The following is a 22176-nucleotide window of genomic DNA, read 5'->3' on the forward strand; positions in this document are numbered from 1 at the left end:
TCTCACTTGTTTCATTAAGAAGTAGCTGTGCTCAGGATTTCGATTCTGACACCTTACTTCATTGGTTTTTCGCAGGAACAGGTGATCAGTGAAGTCGATAGCTACTGCGAGGGTGCGGGAGTCACAATGAGTTTTGACAGTTTCCTTTGTGGACAGAGTGGCTCTTTATTTTGGTTTTTCAGCCTAGTGTTCTTGTTATTTGCTTATTGTAATCAGTGGTTACATTACTTTCTGTTGAGTCAAACACTTTATTTTTGAGATTAGTTCTTAATTCATGAATAAAGGTATTGGTTAGTTTATGGATGTTAATTGCAAGTTCTTTTGTGGTTTATGGCTATCCAGTTGGAATTGGAACTGTGAGGACCCCGGGTCTCTAGGAAGTTTTCCGCACTGTTTAAAAAAAAAATTCCGCATTTTTAAAGGGGATGAGTTGGGGTCGTTACAAAGATCAGGCAGGATAAGGCATTCTATTGAAAAATGGGTTAGTTATGACAACTTTTCTATGGACTTTCAAAATTTTCTATTCAAGATTGAAAAACACGATGAACCGCTTGGTTTTCATCAAGCTATCCAATCCAACAAATGTATTGAAGCGATGAATGAGGAGATCGAGGCACTTCATGAGTCTCAAACATGAGAGATAGTTGGCCGTCCTCCAGATAAGAATATTGTTGGTTCCAAATTGGTATATAAAATTAAATATAAACCGGATGGTAGCATTGAACGGTACAAGGCACGTCTTGTAGCCAAGGGTTTCACTCAAGAATATGGTCAGGATTACGATGAGACATTCAGCCCAGTGGTGAAAATGGGAACTATTCGCATTATACTTGGCCTGACATTTGAACATGGTTGGATCCTTAGTCAGCTTGATGTTAAAAATGCATTCCTTCATGGGAATTTAAAGAAGAGGTCTACATGGGAGCAACCTCAAGGTTATGCAGAGGGAGACCCAAAAGAATATGTATGCAAATTAACCAGAGCTTTGTATGGTTTGAAGCAAGCTTCCAGGTCATGGTTTAAAAGCTTCTCCTTAAAAATTCAAAAGCATGGTTTCTTTCGTTCCCAACTAGATCATTCTCTGTTTATATACAAGAATGGTACCAGTATGGTTTTCTTACTCATATATGTTGATGATATTGTGATCACTGGTAATGCTTCAGACCACATTCAACGAATTAAAGTTTTATTAAGTATGCGGTTCAAAATGAAAGACCTTGGGGAACTAAGATATTTTCTCGGTGTAGAGGTGGACAGACAAGATGAAAAAATGTCATTAACTCAATACAAATACACTCTTGATCTTCTGGCTAAAGCAGGAATGACAGATTGTAAACCTCTACCCACACCCAGTGTTGTCAACCAAAAGCTCAGTATTTATGATGGTGAGTTATATCCTGATGCAGTCAAGTATCGCAGTTTAGTGGGTATGTTACAATATCTTACTTTCACTAGACCAGACATTGTATATTCTGTTAATCAAGTATCTCAGTTCATTCATGAACCAAAGACTAGTCACATGGATGTTGTCAAACGCATCCTTCGCTATTTAAAAGGAACGGTGAGTGATTGACTCACATATATTCAATCTTTATGGAAGTCACAAAAACATAATATACTGGCCTATACAGATGCAGACTGGGCAGGAGATCCAGATGAGAGGAGGTCTGTTTCAGGATACTGTGTTTTCATTGGGAGAAATCTTGTCTCATGGAGTAGTAGAAAACAGAAGGCTGTGGCAAGATCTAGCACAAAGGCAGAGTATAGATTTATGGCAGTTGCCACAGCAGAAGTGACTTAGATTAGGCATCTACTTACAGAGATGGGAGAGGATATCTCAAATTCGACACTTATGTGTGATAATAGAAGTGTTATACAAATTGCATTCAATCCTATTCATCACAGTCAGACTAAGCATATTGAGATTGATCAAGACAAAAGATAGCAGACAAAGAGATTGAACCGATTTATGTGCCTTCAAAAGACCAAGTTGTCGATATGTTTACAAAAGGTCTTACAAGTCACTGTTTCTGGTATCTGAAGAACAAGTTGCACATGGTTCACTCCCATGCACAACTTGAGGGAGGGTATTAGAATATGGACTGGATATGGATCCATCCAATAAAGGATCCATATCCATTCACGGGTTTTGTATTTTAATGTAATTTGTGTTACTAATACAGGGCACTTTTGTCCATGTGTAAATTATTATAACCCTATTAAGACTAATGAAGCATTACTGCAACCATCAAGTTAGTAATGGCTGTCGATTCCTGAAAGCTCTTTCCTTTCCCCTTGCTCTTTCTCATACTTTCAGCAGAACACGTCAGTTCATAAGCAAATTTATCATATATATATATATATATATATATATATATATATATATATATATACGTTTTTAACTCAAGGACGCAATTTTGTGATCCTTGTCCTTTTTCGTTTATGTCATTTACTTTGCTGTTGTGCTTTTACGTGCATAGGCTTCTGCTTATTTATTTAGCTCGATATGTGGATTCACATATCAAGTATTGCTTTATGTCATTTACTTTGCCGCCGCTCTTTTACGTGCACAAGCTTCTGCTTACGCATTTATTTAGTTCGATATGTGGTTTCACATATCGAGCATTGTTTTATTTCATTTACTTGGTCACCACGCTTTTAAGTGTGCAGGCTTCTGCTTATGCATTTATTTAGCTTGATATGTGGTTTCACATATCGAGCATTGCTTTATGTCATTTACTTTGTTGTCGCGCTATCATGTGCACAGGCTACTGCTTATGCATTTATTTGGCTGAGGTATGGTTTTGCACCTCGTGCACATCTTACACATTTATTTAGCCGAGGTACGGTTTTGTACCTCGTGCACTGCTTACACATTTATTTAGTCGAGGCACGGTTTTGTACCTCGTGCAATGCTTATGCATTTATTTAGCCACGGTACAGTTTCGTTTCTCGTGCACTTACGCATTTATTTAGCTCGATGTGCGGTTTCGCACATCGAGTCTTGGTTTATACATTATCGTCACACTGTAATATGCACAAGCCTGCATTATGTAATATATGTATTATACGTACATATATACAACTTTGTAAGGTACGCAATCGCGTATTCTTCCCTATCCAATATTATGCTTGCTCTTTACAAAAGACACGAATTTATGCTTGTGCGCTAAAACTTGAAAGAAAAGGGATTTCTTGCGTGAATTCAACATTCAAATATGCGTAGTTTTGAAAAGCAAATTCGAACACTTGAGGGTTGCCTAATTACAACTAAGCTTTTCTCAAACCAGCACAATAGGAAGAAGTGGTTACAAACTTCGGTTTAATATCCGATATGATCCGAGTATCTCCGGTTGGGAGCATGAGAATGTGATTGGTCGGGGTTTCTTTTGCGAAACCCATACCCCTTTTATTGTAAGCAGTATCGCGAGACATGCACAACATGTTGATACTACGGTAATTGGACGAGAGATTTGTGACGATCTCGTAACGTGCAAATTGTATAATGATATATAAAAGTGGTTTGAAATACAATGTATGTCAAATTAAACTAAAATGGTTACATCATTTCTTTTAGAACATAATAAAGCTGGGTTTTTTCTGAGAAACCTATACCCCTCTCATCGTAGTGGTACTATCATACATGCACGGTATGCTAGTACTACGATGATTGGATAAGAGGTTTATGGTAACCTCGAAGCATGCAAAATGCACATTGTTGAAATCACATAAATGGTGATCATCATCTTCACATGTAAGATGCTTGATTTGGTTTGAAAGACCAAAGCATGTAGAATGAGTTATCAGTTAAAATAGAACCTGACATACCCATTTGCCTCTTTGTTTCCGTCAAGGAAGGGGATTAATTGGTATAAAAACTTTGATGGACAGGTTGTTAATAAGCACCCCTCAGGCAAATGACTCGGTGTCCCTAGTCATCAGAGATAGGAGATGGGGCTACTAAAAATTATCCTAGGTGGTAGATCTTATGGACTTCTGTAGAAGTTGGATGCATCCCTTGCTACGAATGCCTCCGGGGAATTCTCTCTCAGTCACTGGCCGTCCCCTTAGGAGCGGACTCAGCTAGCTGTTCGAGGTATAAAAACTACATAGCATAACAAACCCCCGAATAGTTTCAGTTGTTTCTACGTTTCTCCTGTGCGTACCCTCAGGACAGTTTAATATCGAAACAAAGTGATCATGTTCATTGTACTTATTTTGATTTGTGTTGAGAATAGGTGGTTTTTAGGTTAAGTTGTTCTTTATTAGACTTTTTCTGAAATATTATTTTCATAAGGACTTAGATGTAATTTTTCTGTTTTGCCTCTCTCTATTTAATATAGAGAGAAGCCCTAATGATGTAATTAAGTTTTCTGTTTTCATGTTCAGCCGTCTCTCTCTCTCTCTCTAGGGTTCGGTTCATCTTCTACATGGTATCAGAGCTGAGCCGATCGTGGGAACGTGATCGACTGTGACGTGGGAGCGTGATCGAGATATCGACTGTGACGTGGGAGCGTGATCGAGTTTTACCAAAACACAGTCGATCGTGGAGGCTTTCATGATCGTGATCAAACTTCGATCACGCTGAGTAATGTTTCTAATCAGGTCAGTGATTTAAAATTTTTTCTGGGCATGCTGCTGGTCGTGGATGCCTGTTGTGGGTGTCGTAGCTCCTTGTCCTTTTTTTTTTCCTCGTGACTACCTACGCTGTTGGGAGTTTGATTGCGGTTCAAATCTTAGGAGAAAATTTTAATCAGTTCTCCTCATCTGGATTTCCTGCTGCGACCTGGTGGTGCCGAGTCTTGTTGCTGCTATGACGAGTTTTGTTTTTGGTTCGTGAGTTGTCGAAGGGTATTCCTGATGGTTGGAAGTAACAAAATTTTTTTTCTGTTGTCGTGAGTGCTGAGTTCTTGTCGAGGTGTGTTCCTGCTGTTTGGGAGCAACAAAACTTTTTTTTCTGTGTGGCCGTAATTGCTGAGTTCTTGCAAAAGCTGATTGCGTGTGATATTTACTGGATGTCATGCCTTATATGTTGGAGAACAACAGGTTTAGTGAACATTGTGTTTTGCGACTGCATTCTATCATTTGTCGTGATGTGTTTGGGTGCAGCAATGTTCGGGATTTCTGTGGTATCTACAACAACTGAAATTTAGTTGTTGTTTTTTGTGGGTTGGTTTCTTTCAGAATGTGTTTTTCAGTGACTCCCTGTTGTGTCGAGTGTTGTTTTTAAGGAAGCACGGAAGCTTAAGTTACTCTTCTGTCATGGAAAATAGCAGGTGTGATTTCCTGCTGGATTGAACTTTATTTTGTGGAATAGCAGGTGTGGTTTCCTGCCGAGTTGAAAAATTCTTCTTGAACACTTGCTGTTCAAGTGAGTTTTTTTTTCAGTATGGCTGAAACGTCGAAAGGTGATTCCAAAATGGAACATATTGGGGAGTATAAGGCTTTTGCCAACCCCTTCTCGTATGGCTCTTCTGTTAGGTTGAATGAAACCAACTATGCCAGGTGGTCCAGAACTTTTATGATGTTGGTATCTGGACATCGTCGAAAACATATTTTGTTGGAAGGCGAACCCATTGAGAAATTGGGAAAATATGTTACTTGGGATGAAGATAATGACATAGTTATGTCATGGATCATGAATAGTGTCGAACCCCATATTGCAGATGGATTGATCTACTATAATACAGCCAAACTAATGTGGGACAATCTTCGTGATACATACTCACAAGAAACGAATGTGAGTCGTATCCTACAAGTCGAACAGGAAATATATAACTTGCAACAGGGAGATCAGACCTTGGCCCAATACTATGCCTCTGTCAAAGCTGCGTTTGAAAGACTTAATGCTCACAGGCCTCTTTGTTGCTCGAAGCAAAAGGATCATCAAGAACAAACCATGGTTGCTCGTTTTCTTACAGGTCTCTCTTCAGATTTTTCTGTTGCAAAAGTTCAAATGTTGACTGGTTCAGATGTTCCCACTCTTGCTGACACTTACAATCGTCTTAGTAGACTTGCGATCTCTCTGCCACAATCTCAGCCTGTGACTCAGACATCTGCTCTTGTTGTCCCATCTAGATATGGCCGTGGAAATATTCAGAATATCAGAGGACGAGGACGTGGACGTGGTATGGGAGGCAGAGGAAAGCTTCAATGTACATTTTGTGGAAAATCTGGACATTTAGAAGATCGTTGTTGGGATAAGCATGGTCGGCCAATCTCTTCAGCATCAAAGTCATATAACCCTAAAGCACATGTTACTACTATTGAGGCAACAAATGCACAAGAGAATATCACTGCAAATGAAAGTAGTATCACCCTTAGTCGTGCGGAATATGATGAGTTGATTACTCTTCGACCTTTGAGTTCCACTACTCCTGTAGCTGGTATTGCCTATTCAACCGGCAATCATCTCCATCTGAATGATAGTAAGTGGGTTATTGACTCTGGTGCATCCAGACATTTGTGTGGAAATTCATGTGTTTTTTCAGATCTAAAGGTCATTAAGGCTCAACTTGGAGTCTCATTAGCCGATGGGAGCTCCTCCCCGGTTGTTGGTCAGGGAAATATTTCTATATCCTCCTCATTACAGTTGAAAAATGCTCTTCATGCTCCAAACTTTCCTCAAAGTTTACTTTCTGTTAGTTGCCTTATAAAAGAACAAAATTGTAGAGTAATATTTGATCCAATGGGTTGTCATTTTCAGGATTTGCTGACGGGGAACAAGATTGGTGGAGGCTATGAAGAAAATGGAATTTACTACCTACATCATCCAATGGGTTCTGTTCATGCTGCAGTGGAACATTCATTCAGTCCTGTTCAGTGGCATCGTCGTCTTGGTCATCCTTCATTGTCAAAGCTTCGGTCGGTCTTTCCTCAGATTCCTTCCACCACATCATTTCAGTGTGAAGCATGTCAGTTGGGCAAGCATCATCGAAGTTCGTTCCCTTCGAGTCAGAGTCAGTCTAGTAATAAAGTTTTTGAACTTCTCCATGCAGATGTATGGGGTCCTAGTAAGATTCCTACTAGGACTCAGTGTCGGTATTATCTTGTTATTGTTGATGATTTCTCTAAGTTATCATGGGTATTTTTAATAAAAGAATGATCTGAAGTTCCAAGTCTTATCAAATCCCTAATTCTTGAAATAAAAACTCAGTTTGAATCTATTGTCAAGATTGTTCGCACTGATAATGCTCTCGAGTTTAAATCAAAAGGTCTGTTACAATTTTACCAAGATCATGGCATCCAACCCCAAACTTCCTGTGCCTATTCATCTCAACAAAATGGGGTGGCTGAGCGAAAACATCGGCACCTCCTTGATGTTGCTAGGACCATTATGATTCAATCCAATGTTCCTGCGTTATACTGGGGTGATGCGATTACCACTGCTTGCTATCTGATCAACCGCATGCCTTCGTCTTCTGTGGGTGATCAAATTCCATTACATATCCTAAAACCTAATGCCCCACTTTTTTTTTTCTCACCAAAAATATTTGGATGTGTTTGTTTTGTCCACAAACTTGGCCCTGACCGTGATAAATTAGCCGCTCAAGCTACAAAATGCATATTTATCGGTTATCCAAAAAATCAAAAGGGCTATCGATGTTATGATCCTATTTCTCGCCGAGAGTATGTCAGTGCAGATGTATCTTTCCTGGAATCCTCTCCATATTACTCTAGTTCCGGTTCTCCACTGCAGGTTGATCCAGCTGAGTCTTTTCCATTACCTATACCTCATTTTCCTTTGGAATCTGTGCCCTCCTTACCGAACCAAACTTCATCCTCCTCCAGATTTAATAATCCTTCATTGGTATATGTGCGTAGAGCTCCACTTCCGCAAGAGCCTTCATCTTCTTCTTCTCCTGAGGTAAGTTCTACTGACAATAGTGATCTTCAGGATGATGATAGCAGGCCTATTGCTCTACGAAAAGGGACAAGACAATGCACCTTATATCCCATATCTCATTTTGTCTCCCATGCCAGAATTGGACATCAGATGAAGTCTTTTATTTCAGCCTTGTCTGCTGAAACCATTCCTCTGAACTATCAGCAGGCAGCACTTGATAATCGCTGGAAGATGGCTATGCAAGAAGAAATGACAGCTTTGGTATCTCAGCATACCTGGGATCTAGTTGATTCCCCAACAGATGCTGACATTGTTGGCTGTAAATGGGTATATACAATAAAGTACAAATCTGATGGTTCTATTGAAAAGTACAAGGCCAGATTAGTCGCGAAAGGGCATACCCAGACATATGGAATTGACTTCTTTGAAACTTTTTCTCCTGTTGCACGGATGGGTACCATCCGTCTTGTTCTCTCAGTAACTGTTCAGCATGGCTGGAACTTGTGTCAATTAGATGTGAAAAATGCATTTCTTTATGGGGATCTCTCTGAGACCGTTTACATGCAACAACCTCCAGGTTTTGAGGTTGAGGGGGAGTGTCATAAGGTGTGCAAATTGAGAAAGGCGATTTATGACTTGAAACAAAGTCCTCGTGTATGGTTTCAAAAGTTGTTTGAAGTGATGTCAAGCTTTGGTTTTAATAGATCAGCAGCAGATCATACACTTTTTATAAAGAAAACTAGCTCTGGCATAGTTGTTATGGTAGTATATGTGGATGACATCATTCTTACAGGAGATGATGTGAAAGCTATTGAAGCCACAAAGGCTCATCTTCACAAACACTTTGTTACAAAAGACCTTGGTTCACTCAGGTATTTTCTGGGTATAGAAGTTGCTAGAAGCCGTGAAGGGATGGTTTTATCTCAACGGAAGTATGTTCTTGACTTATTAAAGGAAACAGTCATGTTGGAAGCTAAACCAACAAATATTCCCATGGACCATAAAGTTCAGTTGTTTGAAGAAGGGTCAAAACCTGTTGATAGCAAACGCTATCGCTCCCTAGTAGGGAAGTTACTATATGTAACTGTGACCAGACCAGATATTGCTTTAGCAGTAAGCAAAGTTAGCCAGTTCATGGACAAACCAACTGAGGTACACTGGAATGCAGCCATAATGATTCTCAGATATCTAAAATCCTCTCCTGGAAAGGGGTTACTGTTTAAGAAAGGTGGAACTCTGGAGATAGTAGCCTATTCTGATGCTGACTATGCTGGATTTGTAGTAGATAGAAAGTCTACCACAGGATTCTGTGTGTTTCTGGGAGACAACTTGATTTCATGGAGAAGTAAGAAACAAAATGTGGTTTCCAGGTCGAGTGCAGAATCAGAATATCGGGCTATGGCCCAAACAACTGCTGAATTGATATGGGTTCGCACTGTTCTTAATGATCTCCAGGTGAAGGTTTCCTCTCCAATGACCATGATGTGTGATAACAAAGCGGCAACATATATAGCAAACAATCTTGTCTTTCATGAGAGAACAAAGCACATTGAGGTTGATTGCCACTATGTAAGAGATATGATTCAAGCTGGTCATATCACTACAAAATACCTAAAGTCTGAAGACCAAGTTGCAGATATGTTTACAAAGCCTCTTGCTAGGCCAAATTTCTCCAGATGTTGTGACAAGCTGAGCATGATAGATATCTATGCTCCAGCTTGAGGGGGAGTGTTGAGAATATGTGGTTTTTAGGTTAAGTTGTTCTTTATTAGAGGTTTTCTGAAATATTATTTTCATAAGGACTTAGATGTAATTTTTTTGTTTTGCCTCTCTCTATTTAATATAAAGAGAAGCCCTAATGATGTAATTAAGTTTTCTGTTTTCATGTTCAGCCGTCTCTCTCTCTCTCTCTCTCTCTCTAGGGTTCGGTTCATCTTCTACAATTTGCACACCGCGAAAGGAACAAAGTATATATTAGTTTGGGTTCTGAATTTTGTTAGCATGTTCATTATGCTCATTTTGTCACTTCGGAGACATCTGATAATATTAGAACGATACAGAAACAAGATTAACATGTTATTTTTACTTATGTTAAATTCCATATCATGTATGAAATAAAACACATGTTAGTTTTGTTCTAAATTGTTATACTTGTGCACCTAGCAGTTTTTTATTTTTTATGAAACTGACCCATCTTATGGGTACAAGTGATGATTAGGTCGGTACGACAAACGATGACATGATGACGTGATGGTATTAAGATGACTCTTTCCCTAACGTTTCGCTCTTTTGGACATTTCTGTAATTTTGTATAAGGGATTCCTTGAAAATTCTTCTTTTGTATAAACTCTAAATTATTAAAACTGCATTTTCTTACTCTATTTGCTTTTGAATGTACGGAGTTTCAAATCCGTTGTGTAGAGGAAAGGTTTCACAAGTAATGCGCTCAAGGTCCATTGACTTGTTATTTCAAAAATACCATTTTTCGCTGAATTACTATTTAAAACTCTGATAAGGAAATGATTACAAGGCTTTCAAAATTTTCTGAAAAAGTTACAAGTCCAGGATTTTGGTGTCCTTACATCCTACCCAGACACGAAGAAGTATGTTCATACGTCGACGTTCGAGTGCTCTCCGAAAGTACCAGTTGCGGTAAGCAATGTGTTCTACTCGCTTGGGATTTCCAAAAGTCTTCCTTCTTTCTGTTTGGTTAGCGGTTCGTAGTAACTAGAGCCCACGATAGGTGCCGCAGACCGTAGAGAGAGTTTGAGTTCCGTTCACACCATGTATTTATTTTCAAGTGAAGTTTTTGGTGCCGTACCACAAATATATTGCTCTACGTGATAGTTTGGAAATAAACACGTCAGAGATTTTTAAAAAGTTTACTTTTTTGCAAACAAGAAATAGGTTTTCTCTCTCTTTACCCTAAACTTGGACTTTGCCAATGATCTCATGACTTATTTTTTATACTAATTCAATATTATCATGACAAAATCAAATCTGTTGATATTATTGGTACAATCTCAGAATATCATCATTTGGAAAATCTAGTCAAAATATCTTGATATTTTCAAAATATTGGATATATTTGTGACAGATGTCTGGTAGAAAGTGTTCCACTAATTTTTAGAATTAGGAAAACACACACACACATGGATATACATACATGAGTCTATGCGAACAAACAAACATGCAAACATACATATATGCGCATACATCTATTTATAAGTATAGACAATTTAAAAAGATCATGGTGGTATCACTATACTTGTAAAATTATATTTTATATGTTAAACATTATTTTTTTATTCTTTATCTTTTTATTTTAAAATTTTCCTGTTTTTGTTATATTTTTGAAAGAAAGAAAAAAGTTGCCTTGTTTTGTATGGTTTTTCATTGGAAATTTCTAAAACGGTACCTAAAAGATGGGCATTAATAAAAAACAACCTAAGTTTTTTAGGTTGTTAAAAACACACCTAAACTTTTGTTAATTAATCAAAATGAAACTTTAGGGTGGTTTAACTCAAGGTTGCCAAACTAGAGAAGCGGAAGCGGGAAACGATACGGGAAGCGGAAGCGAGAAGCGAGGTATTTTAAATTTTGTAGGATGTGTGAAGTGAAGTATCAATTCGAAAGCGAAATAGAAATTAAAAATGAAGCAATATGGTAACTGAATAGGAATCGAATGAAAAGCAAATAAAAATTAAAATAAAATTAATTATTCTAATATTTCATGATTTTTCAATAAAAGAGTTCAATTTTTGTTAAAATCTAACAATGATGGTTACCAATTTAGAGAATATACATGGAAAGTGAGTAAAAGCATAAGAAGAAATACATGAAAAACATGAAAAGAAGCGTGAGAAAAACATATAGGAACCATAGAAGAGTGTGGGGGAGTATAGATTCCCATGAAGTTTCAGAAGCAAGGAGTATCACACTTATGAAGTGAGTTTTTGAGAACCGTGTTTTTCACATATTCAAGAAGCTTTTGGTAACTCTGGTTTAACTGAGATTTCTATTTACCCAACTGTGGTTAAGACCTTGAATTTACATTTTTACCCTTATGCCTCTCTCTCTCTTTCTCTCTTCCCCAAAAGACAAAAAATTGATGTCACTTTTGTTAAAATATAGCTTGCGTATGGATCTGGATCCAGATCCATACGCATGGTATGTTAAATGAAACACATGCTGTATATTACTCATTAATGGCATCCTTGTAATATCTCTGATATTACAAGGATAGTTGTATACCTGTTTTATATATATAAAGGTTAGGGCTTGGAGGTCGAGCAACTGAGTGCCGCCCCAGCCGATTTTCTCTCTCTCTCTCTCTACTTTCCTGTGCAGGCTGAACCACAGACTACGAAGTCTCATATGGTATCAGAGCTCAAGGTTGCGGAATCCTGTTAGAGGCGTGTTCAGCGAGATCTGTAGAACCAGGTTTTGGCTCGTCTTCCCTTTCTCATTCTTTTCTCCCAATCTGTCTCTTCCCCTTATTGCAACTCGTCTCCTCCCCTTATTGCAACTCCCAATCTTAAAAACCCCTTTTTTATTCTCCTCTCTGACTGCAGCCATAAACGATCGATTGCAACCATCGGTTGTTTCATTTTTTTTTTGAGACATTTTTCACTCTTAACGTCTGTCAGTTTTAATAAAACTGCCACCATCTCTTAACGTCTGTCACTTATTGCAATCAGTCGTTCATCAACGACTGATTCCAAACAATCTCTTTTGTTTTCCACTTTTAACGTGTCAGTTTTTTTTTTTATTATTCATTCTTTGATTCCAGAAATTCTTTCCTTTATTGCTATTTAGTGTCCCCTGTGCAACGCCTATAGGGAGATTGTAACTGTTTACAATCTCGATTCTGTTTGAAAAAAAAGAAGAAAAAAGAGGTTATTTCCAGATATTGGTCGCACAGGTACATGTCTTGTTGAAGTTCTCCTGATTGATTAAGTGATCTCAAACTTGTTTGTTTCTTCCATTCGTTTTGTTTGCTTATTCATTGTCCCATTGATATGGATTACTCATCGTCATCCGGTCCCTCTGCAAATTTCTTGAGTCATCTCATTACAGAAAAACTTACTCAGTCTAATTTTTGACTTAGAAGAGGCAAATCCTTCCTTTTATACGGAGTCAGGATCTCGATGAACATCTGGATGGTTTAGTTCCTATACCACCACGACTTATTTTGCATGAAACCAAGGATGAGAAGGGTGACACAATTACCATTTCTATTAAGAATCCAGAGTATACAGCTTGGAGGAAGCGAGATCAGTCTTTGGTTGCTTATATTACGTCAACACTCTCTCAAGAAGTGTTGGTTACTCTTTCAGATGATTGCACTGCGGCGGATCTGTGGATTAAGCTGTCCCAGACATATTCTCAGATATCAGAAGCCCGAGTTATGTACTTACAAAATGAATTTCAAAGTTTGAAGAAAGGCTCCATGACAGTCATTGAATACATAGGCCGCTTGAAGAGTATTACTGATCAATTGGCGGTTATTGGAAGTGCTATTGCAGATAAAGATAAAGTTCAACAACTTCTCAATGGATTGGGTCCTGATTTTGACATGCTTACCACAACTTTATCATGCCTTCCACAGTTGCCCACTTTTGACGATCTTCAAGCGAAACTTCTCTATCATGAGATGATTATGAAACAAAGGGCAGAAGGAAATGAATCAGCTCGTCCTCATTCAGTTTTGGCCATGGACACTTCTGTAGGTTTTGGACGAGGGAATAGAAGGCATCAAGGAGGCAGAGGCCGCGGACGTTTTGGGCAGGGAGGACGTGGTATCTTGCCTACATCTAATATTTCAGGGGTTTTTAATCCAAGGAATCAGAGGAGAGTGCCCACTTGTTTCTTATGTAACAAAAGAGGACATGTGAAAGCTGATTGTTGGTTTAATCTACAGAACAGAGGAAAAATAAACAAAATTGAGAATAAATCAGCTACCACTGTGGACACAAAAGTGCCATCCACAGATGTGCAACAACTTTTGTTATCAGCATTGTCACAGATGACTATCAAACAAAATGAACAAGACGAATGGTATGTTGATTCAGGTGCCGCCACACATGTTACGGGTAATGCGGGTAAGTTATCTCACTTATTGCCTTATTTTGAAAAAGGTAGTATAGTTACGGGAGATGGAACTTATCACTCCATTAGTCATACTGGTAGTGCACATATCTCTATGTCAAAGTCCTCAGTTCACTTGTCCAGTGTCCTTGCTCCTAATATTAAAAAGAACATTGTTTCTGTTTCTAAACTTGTTGACGATATGAATTCTTCCATCGAATTTACTCCCTCTTTTGTTTATGTTAAGGATCTACGAACGAAGGAGACGTTCGCTAAGGGGGAGCGACAAGGAAACATGTACGTCTTCAAGGAGATTCCTTCAGTGTCTTCACCTTCAGAGTCTTTGTTTTTCCCTTCATTGGAAGTTTTTAATTCATCTCATTATAATAAGTCAGATATTTGGCATAGTCGTTTGGGACATTATAGTCGGGGTTTTATTGAAAATCTTGTATCTGATGGTCTCCTTCCAGAGTCTAGTTTATGTTCATTTTTTGGTAATAATAATAAATGTTCTTCATGCGAACTCTGCAAAAGTCATGTTCTTCCTTTTCATATTATAAATAAAAGAGCTTCAAAGCCATTTGAGATTATTTGTTCTGATGTTTGGGGACCAACACCTATTCCTTCTCTTTCTGGCGGTCGTTACTATGTTATCTTTATTGATTCTTATTCCCGTTATACTTGGATATATTTCTTAAAACACAAGCATGAAGTTTTTCAAATATTTCGGGAATTCCATTCGATGGTCAAAACAAAGTTTGCTTGTGATATTGTGCATTTACAATGTGATGGTGGAGGAGAGTATTCATTGAACGAGTTTATTGCCTTTCTTTGGGATAAAGGAATAAGTCGACAGGTTTCTTGCCCTCATACTCCTCAACAAAATGGGGTTACGGAGAGGAAACACAGGCATATTGTCGAGAGCGCGATGAGCATGTTACATGATAGCAATGTGCCCGTTAGTCTCTGGACAAAAGTTTTTCACACATCTGTTCATATCATAAATCGTCTTCCTATGACACTTTTGGATCGAAAATCTCCCTATTATACTTTATTCGGGCAACATCCCTCTTACGATGAGCTGCGTGTTTTTGGTTGTGTATGTTATATACATGTTGATTCATCTCTGCGAAATAAGTTTCAGGACAAGGCTGTCAAGTGCAGATTTGTTGGGTATGCAGATGAATACAAAGGTTATCGATGCTATGATCCTATACAAAACGTATTATGACCTCCAGAAATGTTGTTTTTGACGAACAAAATTTTCAGGTCAATGACTCTGCAGCGTTGCCATCTCGAGAATTAGAAGTATATGATCCATGGATGAGCGCAGATCTTTTTGCTAATACAGGAGAAACATGTCAGACAAATTGTCCTTCCTTCAGCTTGAGTAGGGAGTTGAATGACTCACAGATGCATGTTGAATTATCTCCAGTTGAGCCACCCCCAGTAGAACGCTTCTCTGGGCAGATATACACTAGACGGGACAAAAATACAGAGTCGCGGAATGTGGAAAGCATTGCCAATGATCCGGCTCAAAGGTCGTCACATATTAAGCATCCTATTCAACGATGGGTGAGTTATGAGACCTTCTCCCTTGATTTCCAGTTGTTTATGTCTCAGCTCACAAAACATGATGAACCAATTTGTTTTAATCAAGCTCTTCAATCCCGTCATTGGACTGAAGCTATGAATGAAGAAATTGAAGCTCTTCATGAATGCCAGACTTGGGAAATAGTCCCTCGGCCAGAAGGAAAGAATGTAGTTGGCTCAAAATGGGTTTATAAAACAAAGTATAAGCCTGAAGGAAGCATTGACAAATATAAGGCACGACTTGTTGCTCGAGGATTCACACAACAATATGGTGAAGACTACGATGAAACTTTTAGTCCGGTAGTCAAAATGGGTACTATTCATGTCATCATATCCCTAGCAGTCGATCGAGGTTGGAGCCTTAGCCAGATGGATGTTAAAAATGCATTTTTGCATGGAACTTTAAAGGAAGAAGTGTATATGGAGTAACCTCCTGGTTATGCCGAGAAGGATCCTACTGCCTGGGTGTGCAAACTAAGAAAATCTCTGTATGGGTTGAAACAGGCGTCCTGTTCCTGGTTTGAAAGTTTCTCTATGCAAATTCAGAGTTATGGTTTTAGAAGATGCTCTCTGGATCACTCACTCTTTATTTACCAAAAGGCAGACATTGTTATACTTCTTCTTATATATGTTGATGACATTATGATCACTGGGAGTTCAGATAATCATGTGCAAGACGTGAAGCAGTTTTTAATGAAAACTTTCAAGATGAAAGATTTAGGGGAGTTGAGGTACTTTCTTGGTGTGGAAGTTGACAGACAACAAGACACATTGACACTCATGCAACAAAAATACACTCTTGACCTTCTGGAAAGAGTCGGGATGATGAATTGTAAACCAATCAGTACTCCTAGTGTATTACATCAAAGGCTGAGCTCTGAAGATGGTCATCTTTGTGTCAACCCTACAACGTATAGAAGTCTCGTGGGGATGTTACAGTACTTGACCTTTACCAGACCTGATATAGTTTATGTTGTCAATCAGGTATCCCAGTTTATGCATGCTCCAACGGAGGGTCATATGGAAGCTGTGAAGCGCATTTTACGCTATTTAAAACTATAGGAGACAAACTTGTTTATCGCAAGAACGATAATCTGCATAGAGGACATGAACTCATCACTTATACAAACGCAGATTGGGCAGGGGATCCAGATGAGAGACGATCTGTCTCTGGATATTGTGTATATATTGGACACAATTTAGTGTCCTAGAGCAGCAGAAAACAAAAGGCAGTGGCACGATCGAGTACAGAGGCTGAATACAGATCGATGGCTGCAGGCACGACAGAAGCCACATGGATTAGACACTTATTAAGTGATCTTGGGGAGACAATTATTCGATCTTTTCTTCTATGTGACAATCAAAGCGCAATAAACATTGCATGTAATCCTATCCAGCATAGCAGAACGAAGCACATTGAGATTGATCAACATTTCATACGGCAGAAAGTCGAGATGAAGGAGATAGAACTACGTCATGTTCGAACAAAGATCAAGTGGCAAACTTGTTTACCAAGGGGTTAACAGTACGTCAATTTTGGCTATTGAAGAGCAAGTTGTACATGCTCCAAAATCACGTACAACTTGAGGGAGGGTGTTAAAATATAGCTTGCGTATGGATCTGGATCCAGATCCATACGCATGGTATATTAAATGAAACACATGATGTATATTACTCATTAATGGCATCCTTGTAATATCAGAGGATAGTTGTATACCTGTTTTATATATATAAAGGTTAGGGCTTGGAGGTCGAGCAACTGAGTGCCACCCTAGCCGATTGTCTCTTTCTCTCTCTCTCTACTTTCCTGTGCAGGCTGAACCACAGACTACGAAGTCTCATAACTTTCTCCCCATTCTACCTGTCGATGGAGTTTCTTTGTTAATATCAAGTTTGTGTTTACATAAAAAATGGAAGAAGAGGAAGAGCAAAGGTGGTTGTGGTAATAGATGATAAAAATTCATGGTGGTGGTGATGACATGTTAATGCTAGTAATTAATGATATATATATATATATAATGGGCCTGTGCTAAACCCATTTGGTGCTAAACCGGATCTAAAGTGCATCGACTGTCCATCGCATGTGTTGATGGACGACCAGCGCGCAAAAAAAAATCATGTTGAAATCCCTTTAGTGGCGCACTAAAAGTGCTATTAAAGGTCCCGCTAAAGGTTTGAGACCTTGCTCACTGAAAGCATCAATAGAGATCCCACCAAAGGTCTAAGACCTTTACTGGTGTTGTTACTGCACCACTAGAAACTTTTTCGAAAATGCGCTCGGCTTTTAGTGGCGCACTAAAGGCGCGTAAAAGTCCCAGACTTTTAGCGGGACCTTTACTAGCACTTTTAGTGCACCACTAAAGGTCTTTTTGCCCAAAAATCGCGTTGATCATCCATCAACGCGTGCAATGCATGCTTTAGCACCAATGTGGTTTAGCATGGACCCATTACTCTCTCTCTCTCTCTCTCTCTCTCTCTCTCTCTCTCTCTATATATATATATATATATATATATATATATATATATATATATATATGAGCAAGTCGGATGGTAAGAGGTGATGATGAGCGCAGAAGAAAGGGAAAGGATTGTTGGGGTTGGGTGAGAGGGGGGGGGGTGTTGGATAGAGGTAGACGATGTTGAAGAATGGATAATTATATGGTGATGGTTAAAAATAAGGGAAAAGATGCATAGAGGTAATAGTAGATAATGGTAAAAAACGGAGAATATGGTGTTGGTTCAAAAAGAAGGGTTAGAGAGAGAAACATTAAAAATAAATTTGACAGTGAGTTGGATGGTCCAAGACATTGGAGTTTTTTAATTAACCAAGAAATTTTTTAGGTGCAATTTTACAATTTTAAAAAACATAGGTGCTTCTTTTATTATTGCTCAAAAGTTAGGTTTCTAAAAGTTTTCCTTTTTCATTTTTAGAATGCTGAGTTTTTCGCCAGATTTATTTGAAAACCTACAAATATCTGGCGATTTTGCTTTGCCAGGATATAGCTGGCACTGATGTATGTAACTATGACACGCACATGCACAGATGACATGTGGTTGCCACTGCGGAATTAATCAGTTTGACCCGTAGTCTCTTTACATGCACAGGTGACATGAGGTTATCACTGCGGACTTAATCAGTTCGACCTGTAGTATCTTTAAGTAGACCACACTTGACACTCGTATGTACTGCATTGTAGCTGTGTCGAAACAGGAAAGAGTGTTCGCATCCTCATCTGTCAGCATACGTAGACCATCAGAGTGTGTTAGTGGGTCCTTACACATAAATATGAGTTCAGTCACTATTTGAGGGATGTTTGGATGCGCCCCCTTGTCTACAGAAGTGGATTCATCCAAAAAACTGAGATTAGGAGATCTGAGTGATCACCCAAGCAACCAATTCTGTCTGAGCTTATGGGTCCGCATGTTTTGTCATCTGCAGTGCTCAACAGTCTCGAACAGGATTGGTTGCCTAGGTGATCAGACTGAGGTATTCGATCACCTGTTCTTTTCATTGGCATTTTTTTCGATTTAATACTTTTTATTTACATTGTGTGAAAATTTTGAAGTTTTCTCTTGGGGAATTTCATGTGTTTCAGATATGATGCTCATGTGCTGGATCACCTTGCTTCTCTACAATTTACAACTGCCACCTATTACATGCTTGCCTCAAATATCAAGCAACTGGCAGAGGAATTGTGTGGAGGTCGCTGCATTTTTTTCTTGGAAGGGGGTTACAATCTTCACTCTCTCTCTTACTCAGTTGCAGACACATTTCGAGCATTTTTAGGTGAGCCTAGTATTGCATCAAATGTGGATAACCCTGCTGTTCTTTATGAAGAACCAATGGCTAAAGTGAAGAGTGCAATCCAAAGAGTCAAGCACATACATTTTCTCTAAAAGACCATAAATTCATGCTCATATACTGTCTGATAGGTGTTTACATTGCAATCAGGGCTGGCAAATGAGTCGAGCTTGAGGTGTTCAAGCTTGACTCCTGCTTGTAGTGAAGCAAGCCATATCGAACTAGCTTGTTTATTAAAAAAAAAAAAGAACTGAGCTAGAAGCACTAGGCTTTAAACTCTGTAAGCCAAACACTTCAACTATTTGTTTTACACTGCACTATGTGATGTAAAATATATTTATTACTATTTAGCTAGCCTAAGCAAGCTGAGCCAAGCTGTCCATGCGTTAACACTGCATGGGTTTCACAAGATTTAGACCTTTTATTATTGACATTAGGAGTGTGTAACTAGCATAAAATTAGCAAATTAGGTCTAATGCAGACTTTAATAATGCAGACTAAAATTATCAGCATCTTTTTTTTAAATAAATTTGTTTTACTTTTATTTTTTCATCCAAAAAGACGCAATTTACTCTTAGAAGTAACAAACAGGTTTTCAAAAAATGCCACTTTTAATGTCCACTGCAACACGTGGATGGCAATATGTAGATGTTAGCAAAGTTCACGACGTATTTAGATGTTTTTTAAATTTTCAAATGAATTGACATTACCATAGGCTTAATAATTTATAGGGTAAATGACATTATCGTAAATGTCATATTTATTAGCTGATTTTTTGGAAGGGTTAGTATTTTTTTATTGAGGGCACATAACTATTGAACTGGAAATCATAAGTTCAAGCTTTATCGGCTCAATTTGATTACATAGATGTGTTCAACATAGTTTGCTAGGATGAATCCTCGGATTGTGTTATTTCGATCTAAAAATATGGTTTTTTTTTAGTTATGAAATTTTAGTGCATTGTGGGCTTTTTGTTTTTTTGAAGCTCCTAAAAAAACTGTTTACATATCACACTCGCATGTTTCAAAACTCATTTTCTACTAAACCAACTTGCACTTGCAGATCACATCCATAAAACAACAAAATCCAAAAAGTATAAAAAGGTAATTTATACAATTGTTCCCTGCCTTCAATAGTATCAAATATTAACTCTTGGAAATGCAAAATGCTTTATTTTTGTTTTTATTTTTTATACAATGATCAAGTGAAGCTAACTACCAACCTTCCATCTTAGAGCATGATCCAACCCAGATTATCAGACCCGGATTCACCAGGTCATCATTTAAAGAGCCCGATCCGGGTTCAACAAGTTTCTATCCGACTTCTCTCCACCCACATGAAAAAAATCGTATTCCATGTACGTTTGTCTTGTCTGTTAGCCTCACCGACTCAATAGACTCACGGTACATGGGACCAAGATTCGTGTATGAATTTTCTAATATTTTCTGGCCTGCGATCCAACGTGATGCTTACATGCCCATGGCCTCAGCTGACTGCATTTCCAATGACATGTGGTGTTGTCATCAGTACGACTGTCATGAGAAAGTTGGTGTTAATCCTTTTTACTAGTAGAAGCATTGTTGATAGATTTATGAGAGAGAGAGAGTGTGTATTTGGGTTTGCACTCATTGCCTTGTGGGCGCGCTCACAAAATGTTGCAAATGGAAGGCTTTCTATTGAAGTGATTTGACTCGTTCTTTGCATGACTTGACTTTGTAAAGGGGAACATAGCCCTAACAACTATGACTAACTTTGACTTGTTTCTTATCACCACGGAGGCACCCGTGTGGCCAGTGGGGGTGTCGAGATGAAGGTGCTGGATCAAACCCCAATGGCACATGGGTGTATCCCTAGATTTTTTAAAGGTGGGTTACATAAGGCAGGGTGGTCATGGAGTCCCACCCGGGGGTTTTCTTGCTTCGGTGAGCATTCCTCGTCATTAAAAAAAAAAACTTTGACATTTTATTATCAAAGTATGATATTTGCCCACCCTTTGTGTAGAGCTGTTAATGAGCTAGAAATCCTAAGTTCAGGTTGTATCAACTCAATCAGACCATATAGATGTGTGCAGCACAGTTTGTTTGCTAAGGATCAAATCTTGGATCATGTCTTTTTGAGCGGTGAAATTTTGGTACATTGTGGTCCAGTGATTTTTGAAAAGCTTTAAAAACCTGTTTATATGTTACAGTCATATGATTCAAAACTCATTTTCAACTAAACAAATCTTGTAGGTCACATCCATAAGGTCTGATCTACAAAAGAAGTCTAAAAATAAGAAAAGAAGTCATTTTTACTCAATAGCTTCATACCTTCATTAGCACCAAATATTAACACACACACACACACACACACACATATATATATATATATATATATATATATATATATATATATATATATATATATAGAGAGAGAGAGAGAGAGAGAGAGAGAGAGAGAGAGAGTAGCTTCTAGATCATTCATCTCCTAGACTATCCTAGACCCCTTTAGAAAATATACTTGCATTTTTTTTTGCTTAATCTAAACCTATTTTTCTGATCTCTATGCTTTATTTAGTAGAAAACATAAACATGTGCTTTTAACTCAAAAAAAATTCAATGGTTCATATTGCACCAAAAACTTGATTAACTAAAATATCATAAATTCTTGTTAAATTGATTAAATCCAAATCATGGCATTTCGTGAATAAACAATGATGAACACATCTATAATTTTGGATTAAGTATATGTTTTCTAAAAGAGTTTGAGACGGTCTAGGACCTATATATATATATATATATAAACACTTGAGTGAAGCGAGATTGATTCAAACATCCCACAAGCAGGACTTACATATTACTCGGAT

The 22176-nt window shown here is 38.2% G+C and overlaps 1 protein-coding gene across 1 annotated transcript in view; it reads left to right on the forward strand.

Moving 5' to 3' along the window:
- HDA14 (histone deacetylase 14) overlaps window positions 1-19713 on the forward strand; it is a 212790-nt gene extending 193077 nt beyond the window's left edge. Inside the window, exon 10 of the mRNA XM_089997017.1 lies at window positions 19126-19713. Coding sequence (XP_089853143.1) covers window positions 19126-19426 — 301 coding nt within the window. The 3' untranslated portion in view covers window positions 19427-19713. The remainder of the gene's footprint in view (window positions 1-19125) is intronic.
- The last annotated feature ends 2463 nt before the right edge of the window (window positions 19714-22176 follow it).

The sequence above is a fragment of the Nuphar pumila genome, chromosome 2 (genome assembly GCF_984573655.1).
Source record: "Nuphar pumila chromosome 2, dmNupPumi1.hap1.1, whole genome shotgun sequence".
Classification (NCBI taxonomy): domain Eukaryota; kingdom Viridiplantae; phylum Streptophyta; class Magnoliopsida; order Nymphaeales; family Nymphaeaceae; genus Nuphar; species Nuphar pumila.